The sequence below is a fragment of the Polypterus senegalus genome, chromosome 13 (assembly GCF_016835505.1).
Source record: "Polypterus senegalus isolate Bchr_013 chromosome 13, ASM1683550v1, whole genome shotgun sequence".
Classification (NCBI taxonomy): Eukaryota; Metazoa; Chordata; class Cladistia; order Polypteriformes; family Polypteridae; genus Polypterus; species Polypterus senegalus.
The window spans coordinates 44,264,768-44,288,991 of NC_053166.1; the positions used below are offsets into that span (position 1 = coordinate 44,264,768).

The 24,224-nt window shown below is 36.7% G+C and overlaps 1 protein-coding gene across 2 annotated transcripts in view; it reads right to left on the bottom strand.

Moving 5' to 3' along the window:
• kif3a (kinesin family member 3A) overlaps nt 1–9,061 on the bottom strand; it is a 46,617-nt gene extending 37,556 nt beyond the window's left edge. Inside the window, exons 1-4 of one of the 2 annotated variants that reach the window (XM_039774682.1) lie at nt 8,884–9,061; nt 7,351–7,624; nt 5,508–5,652; nt 3,540–3,624 (exon numbers count right to left, since the gene is read on the bottom strand). In XM_039774682.1, the coding sequence (XP_039630616.1) occupies nt 3,540–3,624; nt 5,508–5,652; nt 7,351–7,624; nt 8,884–8,889 (510 nt within the window). In that variant the 5' untranslated portion in view covers nt 8,890–9,061. The remainder of the gene's footprint in view (nt 1–3,539; nt 3,625–5,507; nt 5,653–7,350; nt 7,625–8,883) is intronic. The other variant, XM_039774683.1, reaches the window with a different exon arrangement.
• Between the last annotated feature and the right edge of the window lie 15,163 nt (nt 9,062–24,224).

Genomic DNA, 24,224 nt, shown 5'->3' on the forward strand with positions numbered 1-24,224 from the left:
TCTCTAACCTTGGCATCACTCGGACTGCTCTCAGATGGTTTGAGTCCTACATTTCGGGCAGATCCTATAGTGTGTCCCAGCGAGGAGTGTTGCCAAGGGTGCATCAGACTTGCATAGGGATGCCCCAAGGATTAGGGTTAGGTCTTCAACTTTTCTCTCTGTACATCACCCCACTGGGCCCCATCACGCAATCCCATGAGTTCTCTTATCAGTGCTATGCTGATGATACAGAGCTGTATCCTCCTGAGGACAACACATTATCAGCTAGAGTCTCTACATGTCTTACTGATATCTCAATCTGGATGAAGGACCACTATATACAACTTAAACTGAAAAAAAAATCTAGCTTCTTGTAATGCCAGCAATCCAGTCTAACTCCCCATTGTTGTAAAGCTTGGCTCACTGTCACTAACATACAACCTTGGGGTGGAGACTGATGAACAGGTAGCTTTTTCTGACCACATTTCTAATGTTTCTTGTTCATGCAGGTTCACACTGTACAGCATCTGCAAGATCAGACCTTATCTGATGGATTATGCAGGACAACTTCTGGTCCAAGCTTTGGTCTTGTCAAATCTGGACTATTGCAACTTCTGCCAGGAGTACCCACATGTGCAACTACACTACTGCAGATGGTCCGGAATGCAGCAGCCCATCTTGTGTTTAGCGAGCCAAGACGGGCACATGTCACTCCTCTCTTGCTTGTGATGGTGCGGGTCCACTCCTTGATCCCTCTTCAATAATGGGAGCCTCTTGAACCTGACACTGTCGATAACATAACTGGATGAGCTGAGCTGATGAGGACAAAACACACCAAGCAAGGGGATGGTGAAAAGTGCAAGGGCTTTTATTATAAAAAAAACAAATAAATTCAAATACTGCCCAAAGTGCAGTTCTCAAAAAAAAAATCAATAAATAAATCCATAAAATGAGTGTATAGTGGAGGCTAAAATGATCAAATAAATAAATCCAATAAAAACAAGGTTAAAATTGAGGCAATAGTCTTTAAAATTCCCACCCCTGGTGCTTCCCTTTTAAAACTGATGCCTCACCAGCTTACCCTACTCGAACCTTGCAGCATGGAGAGAAGTCCACCAAAAGGGGCACAGATCCTTCAATACTGGCCTGTGCCCCCACCGCCCGATCCACAGCGTTCCACGGGGAGCCACCTGACCCTGCTCCCACATCCAACGGTGTCAATCCAGGTTCCTCCCAGCGAAAGTGAACCGTCCTTCCACCGCTGCAAGTCACAGGCACCACCCAGCGAGAGAATCCTCCTGAACACAACAATCCTCATGCACCCTCCTGAGCGCTAGCTACATGCTACCTCCTAGGGCACCATTCCTTTCCGCCAGCTTCCACTCTAAACACCGGCTCACTGCTGCTACTGCCTTTTTCTATGTCCTTTAACCTCTGATCCTCTTTTGTTCTGTTTCTCTTTTTCTTTTCTTCCTCCTCCCTGATCTTGCTCTCCCCTTTATAGACAGAGGGAGCAATTGCAGGTGGGATCACCTGATTACCACCCTGTGCTGATAACAAGGCAATCAGACAGCCTGCGCATGCCGGCAAGGTAATGCACGGAATGCAAATCGCCTTGCACCAACATGGATATGGGGCGTCTTCCTGGCAGATCGCTCACACCTGCTCCAACTCTCCAGCACGAGCGCGTTTATTACTTATTTATTTATTAATTAAAACAACCACTCTTTTTGAGCAGCAGACCCGCTAAACCACATTGCTACATAGTAGTCAGTGGGTCAGCACCTGCATATATGGGGACACTAATGAGGTGCTATGCTCCTTCCCTCCCACTCAAGTCTGCCAGTGAACAGCGTCTGGTGATGGCACCTCTGTGTGGTATTAAGTCACAATCCAGATTGATGGAATAAGCTGTCCACCTCCATCTAAACTGCTGAAATACAACCTGTTTCATAAGATCTGTCTAATTGATTGAAAGGGGAAAAAAAAAAAAAACTGCTCTGTGATATTTTATATCATTGGTTGATTTCTTGTTACATTATATTTAACTGCTTTATCAATTGTTAATCTATTATTGTAAATGCATTAGTTATTACATCTTTTCACTTGTGGCAATCAACTTTTTTCCCTGGCCTACCACACTTGCTGAATAATAAGGCCATAGCCTAATGTCACTAGATTACCTTTAATAAACGTAAGTGCAAAATGTAAACATACAAGTCCAAACGCCAGTGTCTTTGATGGTATTGGGTTGTGTCAGTGCCATGGGCAAGGGTATCTTGTGCCTCTGTTAATGCAGAAAAGTACATACAGATTTTGGAGCAATATATGCTGCCTTCAAGACAACATCTCTTCCATGGACACACACATGCATATTTCTACAAAGCAATGCAAAAATCACATTCTGTATACATAACACATACATGGCTGGACAAGAAGACTGTGTAAGTGCTCAGATGGCCTGCCTGCAGCCCTGACCCGTCCCCAGTTGAGAATGTGTGGTGCAATTCAAAATGCAAAATGTGACAATGATGACCCCCAACTGTTGAACACCTTAAGACCTGTCTGCAAGGCGAATGGGACAAAATGACACCTGAACCACTCAATAAACTGGTGTCTACAGTACCTAAATGTTTAAGTGTTGTGAGAACGAAAGGCTATGTTACAAAGTGATAAATACTTTACTGTCTAAACTAAAATATATTGCAAGTAGTCAAAATCAATATAAGTGTTCATTAAAAAAAATGCATTAGTTGCAACTTTAAAAAATAGGCTGTTATATTTTTTCAGGTCAAAGATCAATTAATAATCAGTGCTTTCTGTTTATTATTTGCATTTCCCATAAAGGCCCAATTTTTCTGAGATCAGTCCAGTTAATTTTGTATTTGCATGTTTTACCTGTCATGGATAATATTCATGCATCTATAATAAAACTCTCCCATCGCTTTTGTAATGTGCTTACTGCAATTTGAGGTTGCAGGTGAACCAAAGCCTAACCAAGTACCACTAGAACAAGGATGGAACACTGAAAACAGTGTCAGTACATCACAGGGAACAAAAAAGAACCCCATCCTGCTTATAATCAGACATAGTCTTCTTTATAATACCTTCAGAGGAATGTTACCACCTTGAAATTACTCTTCCTAGATTATAATACTCGTTTCACGTTACAGTAGGTAGAAGTAAGATACAGTATATGTTTCTAAATTACTTGACTTCTAAAGGTGCAGTGTGGACATTTTTGTTATTCTAATAAACTCTACAATGTGATTATTGCCACACATTCTAAAATCATTTCATGACATTTACTAATTTTTTAACAATAATATCTGAAAATTGCTAATGCAGTTTTTATTTTCAAAGAGTGGATACAAATTCCAAATTGTTATTAAACCTTACCACACTGTTCGCCACTTGGAGGCAAATACAAAGATAATGTATGGCATGTTAAATAACAAACCATCATCTTTACCACATCAAAACTGTTTCATATAATTTATTGATAAAATAAAGTAATAGTAAATCACACTGTAATATGGTTATTACTATTTTTCACTTACCTCTAATCGTTGCATTTGATCTTTTCCCAAAAGGTCTCGGACTTCCTCATTGTAAATTTCCAAGTAGGACACTCTGACCAAGAATCTAAATTAACATATACAGTTGGTTACATGGCAGCATTAAGAAAGAAGCTTGCTTCTCCAAAAATTGCTATTGTACAGGACGTATGAAAAACAAACACATTTCTATTTGGTTATCAACCATCTTCACTAGAAATTAAACTACAAAGTTCATTCCATTGTTGTTTACAACAAAAAATAAACATGTAACCTAAAAATAAATGTACAATACTATAGGGATGTTTTTAAGAGACCCTCATATCTGCAGATAAGACAAAACAACTAATGTGAGCCCACATATTAGGATGATAGACAGTGTGATAGTCTTGGCAAAAGTACAGCATTTTATTAATCAACGACTGCTATGACAGAAACTGGAGGTGATGTAGTGTTTGTTTGTGTGCACTAATACGCTCTTAAATCAAAGAGAAAAACAGATTTGGATTGTAACTTAATGTAGTTGCAGACCATATCGATTGCTAACTGATTCAATTTCTGTTACGCTGAAAAACCTGCTATGTTTATTAGCAAAATATGTAATTAGTGGCAAGCAGCAATGCCATGTTAGCCTGTTTGTTGTTCAATAAAGATATAAGTATGCAAATATGACAAACTCAGTGTACTACAAGATGAATTCTGTTATTCTATTAACTAATTGCAGCTCTCATTCTAGTGTTGCATTAAAACAGTACATTACAACAATGTTCTTGTAAAAATGTAGAACATGTCAGAAAATATTTCAACAAAACCTGCACATCATAGACTAACTGAACAGATTATCGTTAAATTATTAGCATCTATCATGTGTGTCACCTATGGCTTTCCAGCCTGGCTGAAATGTGCCAGTTAAACCTCACTCATAAAAACTAGTTGGATTAATAATCCTCTAACAGCTCTATTTGGGGACATTCCCACTTAATGAACTGTATATTGACAGAACTGCTCTGCTTGCATGCTACCTTATTCTGCTGACTTGGAAGATTCCTTACTCAGTTACTAAACACAGAAAAAAGGATGACCTATTTTACTTAGAATTAGGAAAAACTATTAAAGGCACTTCACAAGAAACAATTTAAAAGTTCATCAGACAGTGAAAGGCATACTTGTCAATGTGGTCTCTAAATAATATAACCATAATGGATTATTCCTAACATTTTGGGCATCTGATCTGCTTTGTATATGACGCAGTACATTACTGTATCACTTAAAAAGCTTATTTACTATAATTAAATTCTTAACATAAATGGATTTAAAACAGTTGGGAGGTCACTGATTAGAACCGATTTTAATTGTAAATGAATATTACACAATGTCTGTCTAGTCTATAATAAAACAATTCAGACTAACATTTCTAAAGATAAATGGAACTTATTCTAAAAGGAGAATGCTATTTTCATACTAGCTTCTTACAAAAAATTAAATACTGTATTTTACTAAGAATCATACAATAAGCTTTTCAGACTACAAAATATTAGAGGTTTTTGTTGTTGCAGATGTTGTCTGATGTGTATGCAGCACACTCAAAAATCACAATCAAACAAAAAAATAGACATGCAGAGCTACTCTTCCAATTGTACAAAGAAAACAGTTCTTAGAAAGGACTTATGTGATACATCAATAACATACAAGGAATCTAGGGTAGGAGTCAAACCAGGACCCCATTCTTGGCAGGAGTCACTACTACCCTGTAGACAAATTGTGCGGCCACATATGCACCCTTATATTGTAACAAAGCATTATATGAATAATATGTAACAATGGATGTCCTATATAAGCAATATACTCAAACTTTTTCCTGTTGGCCATAATAGATTACCACCTCTGGTATACTGTGGAGAAATAAATAAATACATCTTTATAAATACAGAATTCATTTTATACAATGATAATAGAACTAAACTGGTTTACCTAGTGTCACCTTCTGCTTTTGCAATATGACCAAATATATGAGCAAAGGAATTTGGTATAATTCCTCTGAGCTCTGGTACAGCTCGTACACCCTCCATGGTAAAGGTTTTTCCTGTTCCAGTCTGTCCATAAGCAAAAATAGTTCCTATTTAAAAAAAATGAAAAAACTAAAATCAGGTGATTATAAATCTTAAGAAAATTGTTTAAATGAATGGTGAGTTATATAGAGTAATTTGCTTTTTGACTTTTTTCATATACTGTACAATACTTTATTATTATGAAATTATAAATATTTTGTCATGAATTAACATAACATTCATCTTATTCTGTAAAGCTTAGTCCTGATGAGAACTGCTATGATATCATAATGTGCAGGGCAGACCAGGCATTTTATTCTACACCTAACACCTCATAGCTTCTCATGGTAATTCTTACACTAGTCCACTCTGTCACAAACTGTCACTGTATCTCCTCTTAGGGGGCTGTACCTAATGTATCTTTAATGGAAGTTACATCCTTACAAGATGCATGTACCTCAATACCCATGATCCACTACAGCAGGTTCTTTACTCGTAAGTCCTACCAAACCTGCAGTAACACCATTAAAGTAGCTTGTTTTGATGTCTTATTCCCTATAACTAATTTCTTCAACCACCACATGAAATTATATGGATGCACAGTAATAATCTAAATTTAAAATGCTTTCCGAGAGATTAATTCTCATTTGAACCACTATCTTGAATGACACTGCTGAACCGCAACTTTTACAACAATCTTTGGGTTGATCTCACAATTCCCTCATTTGCAGGTATAAAGATCAATTAACTGCAATCCAGTAAAGAATTAAGATTTAGGAATGGAAATGTAAATTCCAGAAGTATTGCAATGAATGCAGGAGAACAGTGTTTGATGAGGCAAAAAAAATAGCTTCTACAAACAGAAACTCCCACTTGCATAAAATGAATACTTTTCAAATCTTGTTATAATGTGCATCAAAATCATGAACAAGAAGGCTTATTAGATGCACTATCAAAGGAGAACCATGTCTACCTATAGACAGAATGCTTAGAATTTAGGCAGCTTGTCTTTTTCTCTTAAATGATTATTTCATTTAAAAAATATATACTGAATAATCTGAATCTCTGAGGATATCTGTTGATGTAAGTATACAATGTGCAATCATTGTCGTCAAAGCATAACATAACTCTGAAATGCACTTCAGACAATTCAGTTAGCATGTGAAGAAAATCCAACAGAGATTTATTTTTTGCCTCTACTGACTTTTCAGTATAGCTCACACAAGTCAGTATTAAGAGCTTCATCATACTGCATTCTAAAATTGCCATTACTCTATAAGCATTACTGCATCTCTGCTGAAGATGGTCTCCTCAGACAGGATGCAGTCTGGATCTCTTACACAAAACATACAAAGAAATACTTCTGCAATGGTCAAATAAGGGGTGATGGTGTTAGTACAAGAAGTAATCATAGTATTGTCATTTGCAAAGAGTGCTTTAAATTCTAACTTGCATGTTGGTTGTTGCTGGTACTATAATGAATGAAGATATTTAAAATACTGTACATAACTTCATTATATTCTCCCACTTATATCATGTTCCAGTACCTATGAAGAAGAGGATTGCTTATCCAAAAAGCCTGCTTGATTTTAAAAATTATGACATGAGCAGTTTTGAGGAAACTGGGAAACATTTGCTCATGGACTTTACACTAGCTGAGTAACTTGGTGTTGTGCGGGTGAGAAAGTGGAAAGATAAAAGTAATTATGAATTATTTGGCATACCTTGGTCACATAATACTGCAAACAAAATAGATTTGCACTTACCATTGTATCCTTCAAGAACTGAATCAATGATTGGCCTAGCTGTTAAATTATAAACATCAAGTTGATTGCTGTCTGGACCAAAAACCGTATCAAAGGTGAATGTTTTTGGGGGTTCATTCATTGAATCAACTTTATGGACAGTGATAGTCCCCCGGATTTCATCAACATTGACTGCCTGTTTATATCCCATGGCTTTTTCTTTTTGATTTAACGGTCGACATCTCACAACCACTTTGACGTTATCATTGGTCTCAACCTTCTCTGTCTTGTTGCTCTGAAAAAAGACAGGAGTTTTGTCATTCACAATATGCCACATAACTCTTAACACAACACTAAATATGCAAGTTTCCCAACAGTTATCAAATTTTTGGGAAAAATGTAGATTGTTTCTTTATGGTTTATCTTTGAAATTAAATATAAATGTAGATACATATCCCCAGTTAACTTGCTGAGTGACTTAATAGACTGATCTCAAGGCCCTGAGGCCCAGGAAGATCTAGCCTCACCCAAAATGTAATTTAATGGTGAAAATTTGGAAAAAATATCAATAATGTCTCACATTTAATAGGCAAAAAGGGCAATTATAGTGTTTGTCTACAGCAGTTACAGAATTGTACATATTGTAGCATGCATTTGTATACTTTAGAGCTGTAAGAAATCAGCAATTTCAAGGTCAAAATTTTTCTCTTCTTCGGCTTGTCCCACTGTAAACACAATACTGCAATATTTTATATTTACAAATGGCATCAATGTCATTGGATATACTGATAATAGCAGGTCCTGTTTAAAAAAATCAGTACAATAAGACAAGCCATTTTATTGAAATAAACTGTTAAAATATAAAGACAATGCATCACTCGCTAACGTGTTCGAGTGTTAAACTAAAATCATACTTTACGTACAGTATATGGTTTTAATCACACTAAAACGCCTAAAGCATAATGTATAACATAGTCTATGAATACACGTTACGTGCAAGAATAAGCTGCACGCTTCAACAAATATTAGTAAATAATAATGACAAAAATATTAATAATAAAAGGTGTAATTTGGGGGATGGGGACAAAATGCATTCCGTCATACTCATCACGTGACACACCGAAAACCAGGCGCCTTACGCAGCATCACGGCTGATGCTCTTAGGTGCACAGAACATGCAAGATCCGGTAACTATGCGTGTTTTGTTTTGGTATTTTTAAATATTGCTTTCTCGTCTTTTTACATTAATCCCAAAATAACACTGCAATGGCCCACTTTTGTTAAAAAACACGACAAATAACAGGTGCGATTAACCATACCAGTCCTCCTTAAACATTTCTGTGGCATGTAAAAAGTGTAAGGACGACCTCTGCTTTTTGTCATTTCTGAAATCATATTACTGTACTAGCAAGACAGCATATTATCCCTGGCCTGTGCTTTAACAGTTTATACACAAACAGCCTCCGCCCCGTTCCCTTGGCCCCTTAGCAACGGTACCGCATTGAGCAACGACCACAAGACACAGCTACATAGAAACAAACACAATAATCCTACCGGCATTTTAGTAGCTTAAATCAGAGTCGCCCCTCAAACACCTGTCAACATATGTGTACATCCAGAGTTGAATATAACGAGTTAGCCTCTGAAGATACCAATCACAACAACACACAGCCTGAGTAGTTCATTTGCTACACGAAATGTTTTTTCTTGCATCCACTGAGCATGTGCACAAAACTGTTTCTTGGTAGACAGTGGACTTGAAAGACAAGGCCTTCAACCAATTGTATTGTACCGAAAGGGCGGGGCTTCAGGAAACCTAGCTAGCAGCTTAATTCCCCGTAGTCTGCATGCTTTCAGACAGAGGCGTTCCCGTAGAGACCAATTGGTGAAGCTAAACAAGGATACAAGAGGAAGATGTTTGTGAGTGACAAGTTGACAAGCCAATTGTAATGATGTGCGGTTGCTCTCATGAGTATGTTATGAAAGATTGCAGTAGATCGATATATCCGACTGCGAAGTAACCCGTAAAATAACTGATACATTATTTTAATGTTTATTATATTACCTTATTCTATTTCGTAAAACAGTATGCTAATAGTTTTCAGTATTTAATGATGTGTACCAGTTGTTGGCAGAACGGCAATTCATGTAAGGATGGAGCTAGCGAAGCAGCTTCTTTGCGGTATATTATATATTAAAAAATGAGAACTCCCATTTCCCCTTCTAATTCAAAATCCTGGTAAATGTAATTGAATTTATCTGAGGCTAAGATTGTCTTAGCAGCACTCAGCACCAGGATGGAAACGAGCATAGACTGGGCGTCAGACAGGAAATTATTTAGTATTTTACTTAGCTTACATAATAAAATAAGTACTGTATATAGTTATCAGAATAATGTTAACCAAAATATGATAAAAGAACCAGACCATTTAGAAAAAACAAATAAATATTTACTTTTATTTATGACCAAGTCACAGACTGGGAAAAATAAGACATAGGCTTATACAATGAAAAAAATGTTTTGAATATTTCATGGGAACATATATATATTTTGGGGGGCCGAATTTAAAAATGTTAAACTATTTTTCTCTATCGCGTAAATTTTTTTACAAAACAAATTTTTTAGCTGTCAGTTATAGGCTTTTTATTATTTTAAACTGTATTTAATTAAATATTAGTATTTTATTTATTGAATTTAATATTTTTGAATATTAAAATCTATGTTTAAAACAAAGCAGTCTTTTTTTTTTAATTTAAACAGTTATTAACTACAATGAGCATCGTTGGTTCATATAAAATTCTCATGTCTTCTCTGTGAGTGGGACAGAAGAGCCAAAGATTGACATTGGGTTTAGAAGAAATGGCCATCTTGAAAAAAGCTACATTTTGGTGCCAAAAATATCATCAGACCTAGTAGGGTGGATCCAGACAAAGCACTGCTACCAGCCCTTCATAACAAGTGTGGTTTAATGAAGACGTTTGTCAAAGCATATCAAAAGATGGAGCTTGCCTGATGTATGGGTGCCAGAAGTTTGCTGGTTTGTCCAAAGTGAAATTGAAAGAGGGCAGTTTTTCCAGACCTGATATTATAAGACAATGGTGAGGTGAATGACCTGGAACAAGAGGCCCAGGTTCTCCATTCTTCATTCAAAGAATTAATTTCAAAGTCTTTAGACAACAATAAAGATCCAAATGATAATGAAATGGTGAAAGTGTAAGGAATTGAGTTGAAACATTAGTCTCGCAGTTACCTTTTTGATTCAGATTTGAAAATTTTCCCTGAAAACCTTGGACCACTGAAGGTAGAGAAGAGTGGATATCAAGAACTTGAAAGGAAGGTACCAGGGATTCTGGGATGTTGGCAAGATGGCACACTGCTGTTGGATGGTTAATAGTGACACAATAATCCATCAAAAGAAAGTTTTGGATCACAAAAACTAAGAAATGAAAAAAAAAAAACAAGAAATGTGAAATATTAGCCAATACATATGTATTGTTTTATTTAGATGTATGTTTACAATATTAGATTGACTAAATATTTTCATGGTAAATTAATTTAGAAAAAAATTGTACACACGATTAAATTATGCAGTTTATTAAACCTAATTATATATTTTTTGTAGTGTTAATGGATGCAAATAAAAATAACTAGAGAACTAAAACAATTTTTTATGAGCTAAACTGTTTAATTTGTCCCAAAGGTTTGTGAATGCCAAGTTATCCAGATTTAAAATTTTGCAGTGAAAATGGTTTTAAATTTATGGTCACTACAAAACAGTCATAGGTCTTAAATATAAACTCCTGTTCATTTTTTTTTTTTTTTTTTGATATTAGTAGTCCCTGGAATTATCAGGTTTTGAAAATTATGCAGCCGTTTCACACCTTTGGGGAAATCACAGAAATCAGCATACCCAGAGTTAAATGGATATCCTCACCATGGGAAAACAACTTCACAAATACATCACCATGGGTTCAAACACCAAGGCTGATTGCTCACTGTGTAAAGTTTCCACATCACTGGGATTTTTTTGTACTGGACTAACTGAATGCTGTGTGTAAGTTAGCATGAGCCCTACGGTGGACTAGTAATTCATCTTGGGATGGTTTCATCCTTGCATCCAGTCCTGCTGACCCCCACATAACCTTCAACTGGATTAAGCGGGTTCAAGAATGTCATAATATTATTATTATTATTATTATTATTATTATTATTATTATCATCACAATATCAGGTAAACCGGTCCTTATGTGATTTGTCAAGATGGTACATTTGTATGTGTATAATCCAAATCATCTCAAATAGCCAGCCCAATTAACAACCTGCCCTGGAAGGGATGCCAGTCCAGCATATCCCTGCTTGAAGCAGTTGTAGGGGGAGCCACCCGGTGGTCATTCTTATGCCCACCTCAACTGGCTCTTCTCGATCCAAACAAACACCAACTCTTTTCTGAGACTACTGAATCACTGAACTTCTCACTGTACCTTGGAGCCACCCTGCAAAGAAGCCTCATTTCTGTCAGTTGTTCTCATGATGTCATTCAGTTTTGTAGACAATTAACTTGTCATTCATGTTGTTCCCAGTTTTTCCTAATAACTGAATTAATCCAACAATCACCAAAACATATAAAATATCTAGTCAGAGGTGGGAAATATTCTCATTGCAGTGCAAAATTCACAGTAGAGTACAGGTGCTATATAATACATATTGTGAGAGACATCATATCAGATCTGGAGAACACTCACAAAGATACACCCACAACACTATGACGGAATTCATTATGGAAGAAACTGGTAGCATCTTTTAATGCACACTTTCTGAACAAGCGGCAGAGTGCTTTCTTAATTAGGGACACCAACTCCGCATCTTTTTACTAAAAATGATGGTTAAATGTATATCAATCCATATTTTTCTATTCCTTATATCATGCAACATAAATATTTATGTACATCACTTTGTCGGTGGCATTAAGTTACACATATTTGATTCAGTATCATGCTATACTTCAGTCCATATGTAAATATAACATTTAGTTTCCATGGTTTATTTGTGCTTTTTCATGTCTGTAACAGACTGATGCCCATGGAATTCATTTTATAACATTACCCAGCATACTAAGTCTGTTAAACCTTCTCACTAGGCGGTCTAATTTAGTATTCAACTTTGTTGCCCCTTCTCAGATTCCCAAAAGCCCACTGCAACTGCACTTAGTCTTGGGCCGCTGCTAGTCCACAGCTCTGGGGCTCACCATGTAAAAATTATGAACAATGGAGAATCATTCCATCAACTCTTTTCTCTGCAAGGCCCAACTCTTTCTCCAAAGCTCAACCACCTGGCCTTAAATACCTGCCACAACCCCAGTTAAGATACCACTGGGTCTTAGTGTCACTGGGATACAATTTACTTGTGTTAATATTGTTATTCATGTTGACTATTTGCATTAGTCTGTTTTATTTTATTAGTTTTGGGTATTTAACGTCTATAAATCCATACTTCTGCTATGTTGCATGTATTTTGTGGGTGATTCCCCAAGAGGTGAGGCCACCTGTTCATCTCTATCAAAAGACTGCCCTCAAATCTATAAAGGCTGACAGATCACACAGTCCCTTGTGGTACCCTGTGTGCTTATGCCAGGTTCTGGTGAGTCCTCTTTTGATTATTGCTGTGTAGTGGATTTGACCTGTTTGCTCTGTTTTCTGACATCTCTTTGGGAATGCCACTAGACTGTCTATTTTTGAAGTCAATTCCTTTTGTGCCATTTGTGCCCCTTAGAATGAGCTTCTTTGTCTACAGAGTATGTTTGTATAATAAAGTTTTCATTTTTATAAAGATTCTGCACTTCTATGTTAATTAATGTTGACTTATGTTTATTTTTTATTGTGTCTTCTATTTTTCTATTCATTTTGTAAAGCACTTTGAGCCACATTTTTTTGTATGAATATGTGCTATATAAATAAATGTTGATTGATTGCACTTATCCTTTTTGTTACACAAGCCAGAGGTAATGGTTCCATTCACTTCTGAGGCTTTTTGCAACAGTTTATTGGTTATTTGGAAAATACATGCATTCAGGATAATTACACTGAAAAGTAATTAAAAATTGCCCTCTTTAAAGAATGATAAAAAATGTAAAAAAAATATGGCAACACGATTTCTGATGTAAAAACAATTTTTAACACATACGTTGTTTAACGGGATGTAATAGAATGGTAATGAACTACCATGTTTCCAAGCTTTTTTTTTTTTTTTTTAGGCTTGTCTTTGTTTAAAGACTCCGCTAATTGAGCTCTGGGACACTGACATTTTGTCAGGCTTTTGTAAGGCTACAGTTGAGGTTTGATGATAAATTTGAAATTTTGCCCCAGGCTGTCTGCAGGGCCAAGGCCATAAATGTAGTAGCAGCATCTGCTGTGGGAGACCCGCAGGCCCTGTGTAGGCTATGAATTCTGTGCTCTTTCAAAGCCGAGGTGTAGCCTGTCTCTTCAAGGCCTCACCCTGACAGAAGGCGCAGTTGGTGTCCACATCAATGGAGAACTCCTACATTTCTCACTTTTGTATGCTCTTTTGATGTAGATTTCTGTGGGCTCATCCTTACTTTATAAAATATGTCTAAATTTGCTCTTGATATGGTCAAAATACATATGCTTAATACAATCTATACTCGGTAGACTTTATTATCTACCTGAGGGAAAATTGATGGCAGCAGGAAAGTACAAAAACACAACACATTGTTACAGAAATCCAAAGATAAACAAAGACACAACATTTGACAACCAATGTCACTACATAAAGTGTATATATAATTATAATATGTATAATTTATTATGAAGTGTTTCTTTCTTTCTTTCTTTCTTTCTTTCTTTCTTTCTTCTGCTGACATTTTAAAAAGGCTTTTCAGGAGCAATAATAGAAGCATAAAATACATAGCAGAACAATGCTTCCGGCACGACTCTATGAGTTGCATTTTAATTCTTTTCACTGGTTTGCATGAATTCTTAAAATATTTTCCCTTGGTAATTAGAATAATATCAGTACCTTTAAATCAGTTTCTCTTTTCCTGCAGGCTTTTCAACTTCTGTCTTATTAAAGGGCTCTAATAAATAACGTACATACTTTAAATAATGTAATACTGCATGCAAGAATCATTTGAAGGGGAGCGGGTGGTCAAAATTCAGTTCATGATTGTGCTAACGTTATGTGACTAGTATTGATTTTAACAGCTTCTGCTTTTATTTTATAATGACACTTTAGACACACATACAACTCCCTTTTCCCCTTTTCCCCAGCCAGTGTTATTAGTTAGTAAGAACACTGCAGTTAGATTATATGATTATATGAGTTATTGTATCTTTTGCTCCAGATGCTGCTGCAATAGGCTCCAGCTCCCCATGACTGTAAAAGGTATTTAGAAAATCTTTTAAATTCAAAGATATTGGGGACAACATCAGTTGAATTGTTCTTTAGCTGGCATATTTCAGATTTCCTATGTTCATATTTTGTTATTTTGTGTCACTCCATTTTTAAGACAAAGTAGACTCTTGGAACAATTTTCCTCACCTACCATAATGTGTCTGTTGTTTGGCACATATCCAGTTTTGGAATTGTATGCCACATGTTATGAGCAAGGGCGGCACGGTGGCGCAGTGGTAGCGCTGCTGCCTCGCAGTAAGGAGACCTGGGTTCGCTTCCCGGGTCCTCCCTGCGTGGAGTTTGCATGTTCTCCCGTGTCTGCGTGGGTTTCCTCCGGGCGCTCTGGTTTCCTCCCACAATCCAAAGACATGCAGGTTAGGTGAATTGACAATTCAAAATTGGCCCTAGTGTGTGCTTGGTGTGTGGGTGTGTTTGTGTGTGTCCTGCGGTGGGTTGGCACCCTGCCCAGGATTGTTTCCTGCCTTGTGCCCTGTGTTGGCTGGGATTGGCTCCAGCAGACCCCCGTGACCCTATTCGGATTCAGCGGGTTAGATAATGGATGGGTGGATGGATGTTATGAGCATTTCTTTCTTCATTATTCCTCCCAGAATGTGCTCCCAATCTATCTGGGGTTTTGTATTAGAGGTGCTGGTTGATTTTGTTCTGTCTTCCTGTATATACAATAAACTGTCAACCATCAGTACCTACAAATGGGTGTGTGACAGTTTTTATTTTTACTTTAAAATTGCAGTAATATATGTAAGCACCCTGAGCATAGGAAAGGTGCTATATGAATAAAATGTAGTATTATTATTTAAGATTATGCAGGGACCACTGACTTGTCTTTTTTGCTAACTGATTCATTTGTAAGCTTTTGGTCCACATGGAGTTTCTTTCCATAATGGTATAGGTATCTGTGGAGACTATGAAATCTGATTGAAAATAAGGACATCACTGGAAATAATGGAACATTTTCAGGTTCCTGCTATCTACAAGTTATGAGGACTTGTCAATTTGGACTGGTTAATTTTGGCCATATGGAAAACTAGAGCAACTGTACAGTATTTGATTTCTTTGTTTATCTGAGCAGGTGGTGGATGCAAATTTTTTGTCCCCCTTTTGATATCTGACTGGTTGGTGATGACACTACTGAATTGAACTTAGACCAAGTGGAGAGTTTTTTTTTTTGTTCTTCTTGTCATTAACCATGGAGAAAAAAAGAAAGCCAATCATAGTTTATCTAATAAAGGAAATGAAACATTGATTTATAAGGAACTAGCAAAATACCCGCGCTTCGCAGCGGAGAAGCAGTGTGTTAAAGAAGTTATGAAAAAGAAAAGCAAACATTTTAAAAATAACGTAAGATGATTGTTAATGTAATTGTTTTGTTATTGATATGAGTGTTGTTGTCATATCTATCTATTTATATATATATATTTATTAACGCGTAAGGGTCATAACTGGAACCTATTTTTCTACATATAATGTAATGGAGTTGATTTGGAGATGGCCGTGGGGGGCGGTGTTTCGTGTGACATCATCACGCCTCCTACGTAAGTACGTAGAGAACAAGGAAGAACTCCAAACAGCGATGAGCACAAAACGCCATTTCACAATTGAGAAGGCAGAAAAACATTATGAAGCAAATGATGCATACAAGCATATTCATAAGTACAGCTACTGCGGAAACAAAGCACGGCGTGAACCGTAAGTTTATATTAAATTAAGTTCATAGACAGGCTGCCACTAGCGTTTGTAATTTAGTGCCTGCCCATATAGCTGACATTACACGAGATGGCACCAGCACAGCTGGGAACCTTCGATGCAAGAACACCAAGCGGCTCACGTGAACTGGCGCAGTGCACAGACAAAAGCAACAGTTCCAAAGAGTGCTGAACAAAAACCGAATTACACAATTGAGAAGGCAGCAAAAAAATATGAAGCGTCTGATACATAGAATCATATTCATAAGTGCAGCTACTGCGAAACAAAGCACACGGTGGAAAAAGTGAATGTCCCGCTAAAGGAAGACAGTGTAAAAAAAAAAAACCCGTGCAAGCAGTTTGTCACATCTCAGATAAAGAGGAAGACAAGCTGTTAATTGATGCAGTAAGAAACTAATCGATGAATGAAACCTCTTATCTTTACAATGATTGACAAACACGGAATGTAACTTGAACACAACACATCGTACAAATACGACCCTGATTGAAACAAATAATGATAATCAAATCCTTGATGACAGCAACATTCAATAACACTCACAAAACAATTACTGTATATTGACAATCATGTTACGTTATTTTTAAAATGTTCCCTTTTCCTTTTCATAACTTCTACTTCTCCACTGCGATACGGGGTATATATTAAATGTATATATATACCCTGATCTACAGTACATACTCTGACATAGACAAGCCACATGCTGTGGCGCAATTGTAGAGTCTTAAGCCTCTAATGCCGAGGTTCGATTCGAGAGGGATGCACTGAGTATGTACGCGCTACCGATTCATTTTACCTTAGCATCTCCTTGGTTTGGGACGTATGAAAAATATTAGGTTAGCGCAGAATCATGTTACGTTATTTTTAAAATGTTTCCCTTTATTAGCACAAGCACAGCTGAGAAGCTTCGATGCATGTACTCCATAGCACGTTAAAAATAACGCATTTAATCACACTTTCAATTCCAAGCAAGCGGGAACTTTTGTCAATGCATGATTTCCTGGTACATCCATTACACTGATGCACACATCACAGCTACAAAAATGTTAGAGTCGGAATAAAGCGCGTTCCTCGACTGATCATTTCGACTACCGAGCGAAGCCTTGATAAAAGCATGGTTTTGTGCACACTGAAAAGCAAGCAAAATTAGATGCATTACAGAAAGCGGACTTTGTGGCTCTTACTGGGGATCATTGGACTTCCGTGACCGTTAGTAATTCTAATTACATCTAATTACAAAATGTTCAATGATCACACTGTTTTAGCCTAATGTACAAAATAATTTTGGCTAAGGTTACTCAGAGTTTAAAGATTAAGTTGGTCAAATTACCTTTTATGTTTCTGACTTATTTTTTAAGAAGAAAAACTGCACTTTATGTTGAAATTTTGGTTATTATTATTTAAAGACAATACTATTCTGAAAATCTACTTAAAGTACTTAAACTACCACTTTATTTTTAAGTCTGCCCAATTTTAACCAGGGATGATATTTTTGTTTCTGTTTTGAATTCAAATGCAGTTTAAAGGCTTTTTTTCAGAAATTAAAACAGCTTCAGTTTACAATATTCATGTATATGCTATTATTTGATTCTGTGCCCACTAAAACACTTTTAAATTAAAAAAAAAACATTTGCGATTTGGGGCAAATTTACGTGTGCGATTACATACGATTAATCAAGATTAATTCTTACACAGCCTCTAATTAATTGGATTAATTTTTTAATCGAGTCCCACCTAATATATATATATATGTGGATATATATATGTAGATTTGTATATATAAATGTGTATATACAGTATATATGTAGATATGTATATGTGTATATACAGTATGTATATATATGTATGTGTGTATATGTATATATATATAACTGTGTATATATATGTGTATAGATGTATATATATATTTATATATATATATGTTTATATATGTGTCTGTGTGTGTATGCCAGCAACACTCATGACAATGACAAAACAATTACATTGTCAATCATGTTACGTTATTATTAAAATGTTTCCTTTTCTTTTTACTTCTCGCTGCCAATCACAGGTATTTTTGCTATATATATATATATATATATATATATATATATATATATATACAGATATATATAAATATATATATATACAGATATATATAAATATATATATATATATATATAAATAGATAGATATGACAACAACACTCAATATCAATGACAAAACAATTACATTAACAATCATCTTACGTTATTTTTAAAATGTTTTCTTTTCTGTTTCATAACTTCTTTAACACACTACTTCTCCTAAGCTTGGTATTTTGCTAGTATATATATATATACACATCTATACACATATATATATACAGTTATATATATATACATATACACACATACATATATATACATATACATATATACACATACTGTATATACACACACACATATATATATATACATACTGTATATACACATATACATATCTACATATATACTGTATATACACATATATATATACAAATCTACATATATATATCCACATATATATATATATTAGGTGGGACTCGATTAAAAAATTAATCCAATTAATTAGAGGCTGTGTAAGAATTAATCTTGATTAATCGTATGTAATCGCACACGTAAATTTGCCCCAAATCGCAAATGTTTTTTTTTTAATTTAAAAGTGTTTTAGTGGGCTTACAGAATCAAATAATAGACATGGACATGAATATTGTAAACTGAAGCTGTTTTAATTTCTGAAAAAAAGCCTTTAAACTGCATTTGAATTCAAAACAGAAACAAAAATATCATCCCTGGTTAAAATTGGGCAGACTTAAAAATAAAGTGGTAGTTTAAGTACTTTAAGTACATTTTCAGAATAGTATTGTCTTTAAATAATAATAACCAAAATTTCAACATAAAGTGCAGTTTTTCTTCTTAAAAAAATAAGTCAGAAACATAAAAGGTAATTTGACCAACTTAATCTTTAAACTCTGAGTAACATTAGCCAAAATTATTTTGTACATTAGGCTAAAACAGTGTGATCATTGAACATTTTGTAATTAGATGTATTTAGAATTACTAACGGTCACGGAAGTCCAATGATCCCCAGTAAGAGCCACAAAGTCCGCTTTCTGTAATGCATCTAATTTTGCTTGCTTTTCAGTGTGCACAAAACCATGCTTTTATCAAGGCTTCACTTGGTAGTCGAAATGATCAGTCGTAGGAACGCGCTTTATTCCGACTCTAACATTTTTGTAGCTGTGATGTGTGCATCAGTGTAATGGATGTACCAGGAAATCATGCATTGACAAAAGTTCCCGCTTGCTTGGAATTGAAAGTGTGATTAAATGCGTTATTTTTAACGCTGCTATGGAGTACATGCATCAAGCTTCTCAGCTGTGCTTGTGCTAATAAAGGGAAACATTTTAAAAATAACGTAACATGATTCTGCGTTAACCTAATATTTTTCATACGTCCCAAACCAAGGAGATGCTAAGGTAAAATGAATCGGGTAGCGCGCATACATACTCAGTGCATCCCTCTCGAATCGAACCTCGGCATTAGAGGCTTAAGACTCTACAATTAGCCACAGCGTGTGGCTTGTCTATGCTAAGTATGTATTGTAGATCGGGTATATATATACATTTATATATATACCCGTATCGCAGTGGAGAAGTAGAAGTTATGAAAAAGGGAACATTTTAAAAATAACGTAACATGATTGTCAATATACAGTAATTGTTTTGTGAGTGTTATTGAATGTTGCTGTCATCAAGGATTTGATTATCATTATTTGTTTCAATCAGGTCGTATTTGTAGCGATGTGTTGTGTTCAAGTTACATTCCGTGTTTGTCAATCGCTGTAAAGATAAGAGGTTTCATTCATCGATTAGTTTCTTACTGCATCAATAAACAGCTCGCCTTCCTCTTTATCTGAGATGTGACAAACTGCATGCACGGGTTTTTTTACACTGTCTTCCTTTAGCAGGACATTCACTTTTTCCACCGTGTGCTTTGTTTCCGCAGTAGCTGCACTTATGAATATGATTCTATGTATCAGACGCTTCATATTTTTTTGCTGCCTTCTCAATTGTGTAATTCGGTTTTTGTTCAGCACTCTTTGGAACTGTTGCTTTTGTCTGTGCACTGCGTCAGTTCACGTGAGCCGCTTGGTGTTCTTGCATCGAAGGTTCCCAGCTGTGCTGGTGCCATCTCGTAATGTCAGCTAAGACCCGCACTTAAAAGTTTCTCTCGCAGTTTCGCTGAGTTTGTGCCAAACACCACCCTGACCATCTCATCTTCCTCTGCATAAGCACAGTCCTTCACACGTGAATATTTACCGGCAGTGTTTGTATTGGATTGCCGCTGATGGACGGCCTTATATGGGCAGGCACTAAATTACAAACGCTAGTGGCAGCCTGTCTATGAACTTAATTTAATATAAACTTACGGTTCACGCCGTGCTTTGTTTCCGCAGTAGCTGTACTTATGAATATGCTTGTATGCATCATTTGCTTCATAATGTTTTTCTGCCTTCTCAATTGTGAAATGGCGTTTTGTGCTCATCGCTGTTTGGAGTTCTTCCTTGTTCTCTACGTACTTACGTAGGAGGCGTGATGATGTCACACGAAACTCCGCCCACCACGGCCATCTCCAACTCAACTCTATTACATTATATGTAGAAAAATAGGTTCCAGTTATGACCCTTACGCGTAGAATTTCGAAATGAAACCTGCCCAACTTTTGTAAGTAAGCTGTAAGGAATAAGCCTGCCAAATTTCAGCCTTCTACCTACACGGGAAGTTGGAGAATTAGTGATGAGTCAGTGAGTGAGTGAGTCAGTGAGTGAGTGAGGGCTTTGCCTTTTATTAGTATAGATATGCAAAGTCACCTAATGATATACTATATAAAAAATGTCACTAAAAACAACATTTAACCTTCTGACTACAAGACAAATATAGCCAATTAATCTTTAAGTCATGCCACTCCTATTATGAGCATGGAAAAAGCTACTAAGAATTTAGCTAAAAATACATTAAAAGGAAATGCAAAACAGAATTGCAGAGATAGGGAAAGAAGCACAGACACCTGGGAGAGGCCTAGAGTAGAGCCGGTGACTCTCTGCAACACAAGGAGTCAATTGAGGTGGTTTGGACATCTAATATGGATGCCTGCCAGAAACCTCACTGTGGAGGTTTTACAGGCATGACCAGCTGGGAGGAGACCCCAGGGAAGATCGAGAGTTTGCTGGGAGGATTATATCTCCAAGATGGCATGGGAATGCCTTAGGATTCCACAGTATGGGGCTGGGGAAAGGGAAGTATTGGCTAAGACTGTAGCCCCTGTGGTGACCCTGAGTAAGTTACTTAACCTACAAGTGCTCCAGTTGTAACATGTTATGTGAGCCTTGTCAATGTGATCTCTGTACATGCAGATTTCCCTAGATTAGTAAAGCCCTTAGGTGCCTCGTAAAGTTTATTTGTTTGAATTATAAGTATAATGACAAGAATCTTGTATCATTTAAACTCTTTACTAAGCATCATCAGAGAAATGTCAACAAGTCTTATTTTTTCTCTAATACATGCAAAATACATGAGTATATCTACACATGCACTCTTGCAAATCTGTTCCATCCTACCCCAGTTCATAAGCATGGGCACAATTGAGCAAAACAGGCCTTTCTGTCACAAAATTAAAATTTTATTGAACACTATTTCACCTTAGAACTGTTTTAGTACAACATTATGATAAACAGCTCTTTCTTTTGTGTTTTGGAGTGAGCTGGGAATTGTTACTGTAGGATGCTGTGCTCTTTAAATGATGCATTTACACCTCTACTGTATTTTGAAGAGTACAAAAATTATTTGAAAAACAGGTTCTCTTTTCTGACAGTCTAATGTGAATACATATACTACAAAATGGGCAGAAAATCTAATTTAATTTGGTGTTTATTTAACTTCTAAGTCAGCGTTTCTCAACCTTTAAGTATTTGCGACCCGAGTTTTCATAACAGTTTTAATCGGGCCCCCCCCCTAATATTTTTTTGAAATGTAGATGCTTACAGTACCTACTTAACTTTTATCGACATTTATCTAACTCTATATTTATTGTTCTAGTATCAGAATGTAGTTTAAGTTAATTTGTTTTGGTTTCAACAGATGTTTTTTTTCATTTTTTTGATTCTTGTCTTTTTTTCACATCTTTGCGCCCCCCTTTTTGTTACTTTGTGCCCCCCTAGTGGGGGCTGCCCCACAGGTTGAGAACCACTTTCTAAGTGACACAATTTCCAGTTTTCCCACCCTCTTATCTGGGATGAAACTTAAATGTGTGAACATTTTTTTAAAGAAGTCTCTGTTATGCCTGTTATACCCAGCATCTCTCCTCTGCACATGTCCAAACCAACGTAATCTCGTCTCTCTGACTTTCCCTCCCAACCGTCCAACCTGAGCTAACCCTCTAATGTACTCATTTCTAATCCTGTACATCCTTGTCACACCCAATACAAATCTTAGCATCTTTAACTCTGCCACTTCCAGCTCTGTCTCCTGTTTTTTGGTCAGTGCCACCGTCTCCAACCCATAGAACATAGCTGGTCTCACTACCGTCCTGTAGACCTTCCCTTTCACTCTTGCTCATACCCGTCTGTCACAAATTACTCCTGACACTTTTCTCCACCCATTCCACCCTGACTGCACTCTCTTTTTCACCTCTCTTCCACACTCCACATTATTCTGTACTGTTGATCCCAAGTGTTTAAACTCATCCATGTTCGCCAACTCTACTCCCTGCATCCTCACCATTCCACTGACCTTCCTCTCATTCACACATATGTTTTATGTCTTTGTTTCTACTTACCTTCATTCCTCTCCTCTCTAGCACATATCTCCAGCTCTCCTCGGTCTCCTCAACCTGCTCCCTGCTCTCGCTACTGATCACAATGTCATCAGCAAACATCATAGTCCACGGGGACTCCTGCCTAATCTCGTCTGTCAACCTGTCAATCACCATTGCAAATAAGAAAGGGTTCAGAACTGATCCCTGATGTACTCTCACCTCCATGTTGAATGCATCCATCATTCCTACTGCAAACCTCACCACTGTCACACTTCCCTTGTACATAACCTTTACAACTCTTACATATTTCTCTGTCACTCCCAACTTCCTCATACAATACCACAACTTCTCTCAAGGCACCCTGTCATATGCTTTCTCCAGGTCCACAAAGACGCAATGCAACTCCTTCTGGCCTGCTCTATACTTCTCGATCAATACCCTCAGAACAAACATTGCATCTGTGGTGCTCTTTCCTAGCATGAAACCATACTGCTGCTCACTAATCATCACCTCCCTTCTTAACCTAGCTTCCACTATTTTTTCCCATAACTTCATGCTGTGGCTCATAAGTTTTATCCCCCTGTAGTTACTTCAGCTCTTCACATCCCCCTTATTCTTAAATATCTATACCAGGCATCCTCTCACTTTCCAAGATTCCCTTAAACAATCTGGTCAAAAACTCCACTGCTGTCTCTCCTAAACACATCCATGCTTCCACAGGTGTGTCATCTGGACCAACAGCCTTTCCATTCTTCATCCTTTTCATAGCTGTCTTTACTTCTTCCTTGCTAATCTGTTGCGCTATCGCCACATCATCCAGCCTTCTCTCTCTCATTCTTTTCATTCATCAGCCTCTCAAAGTACTCTCCATCTGTTCAATACACTCTCCTCTCTTGTGAGTATGCTTCCATCTTTATCCTTTATCATCCTAACCTGCTGCACATCTTGCC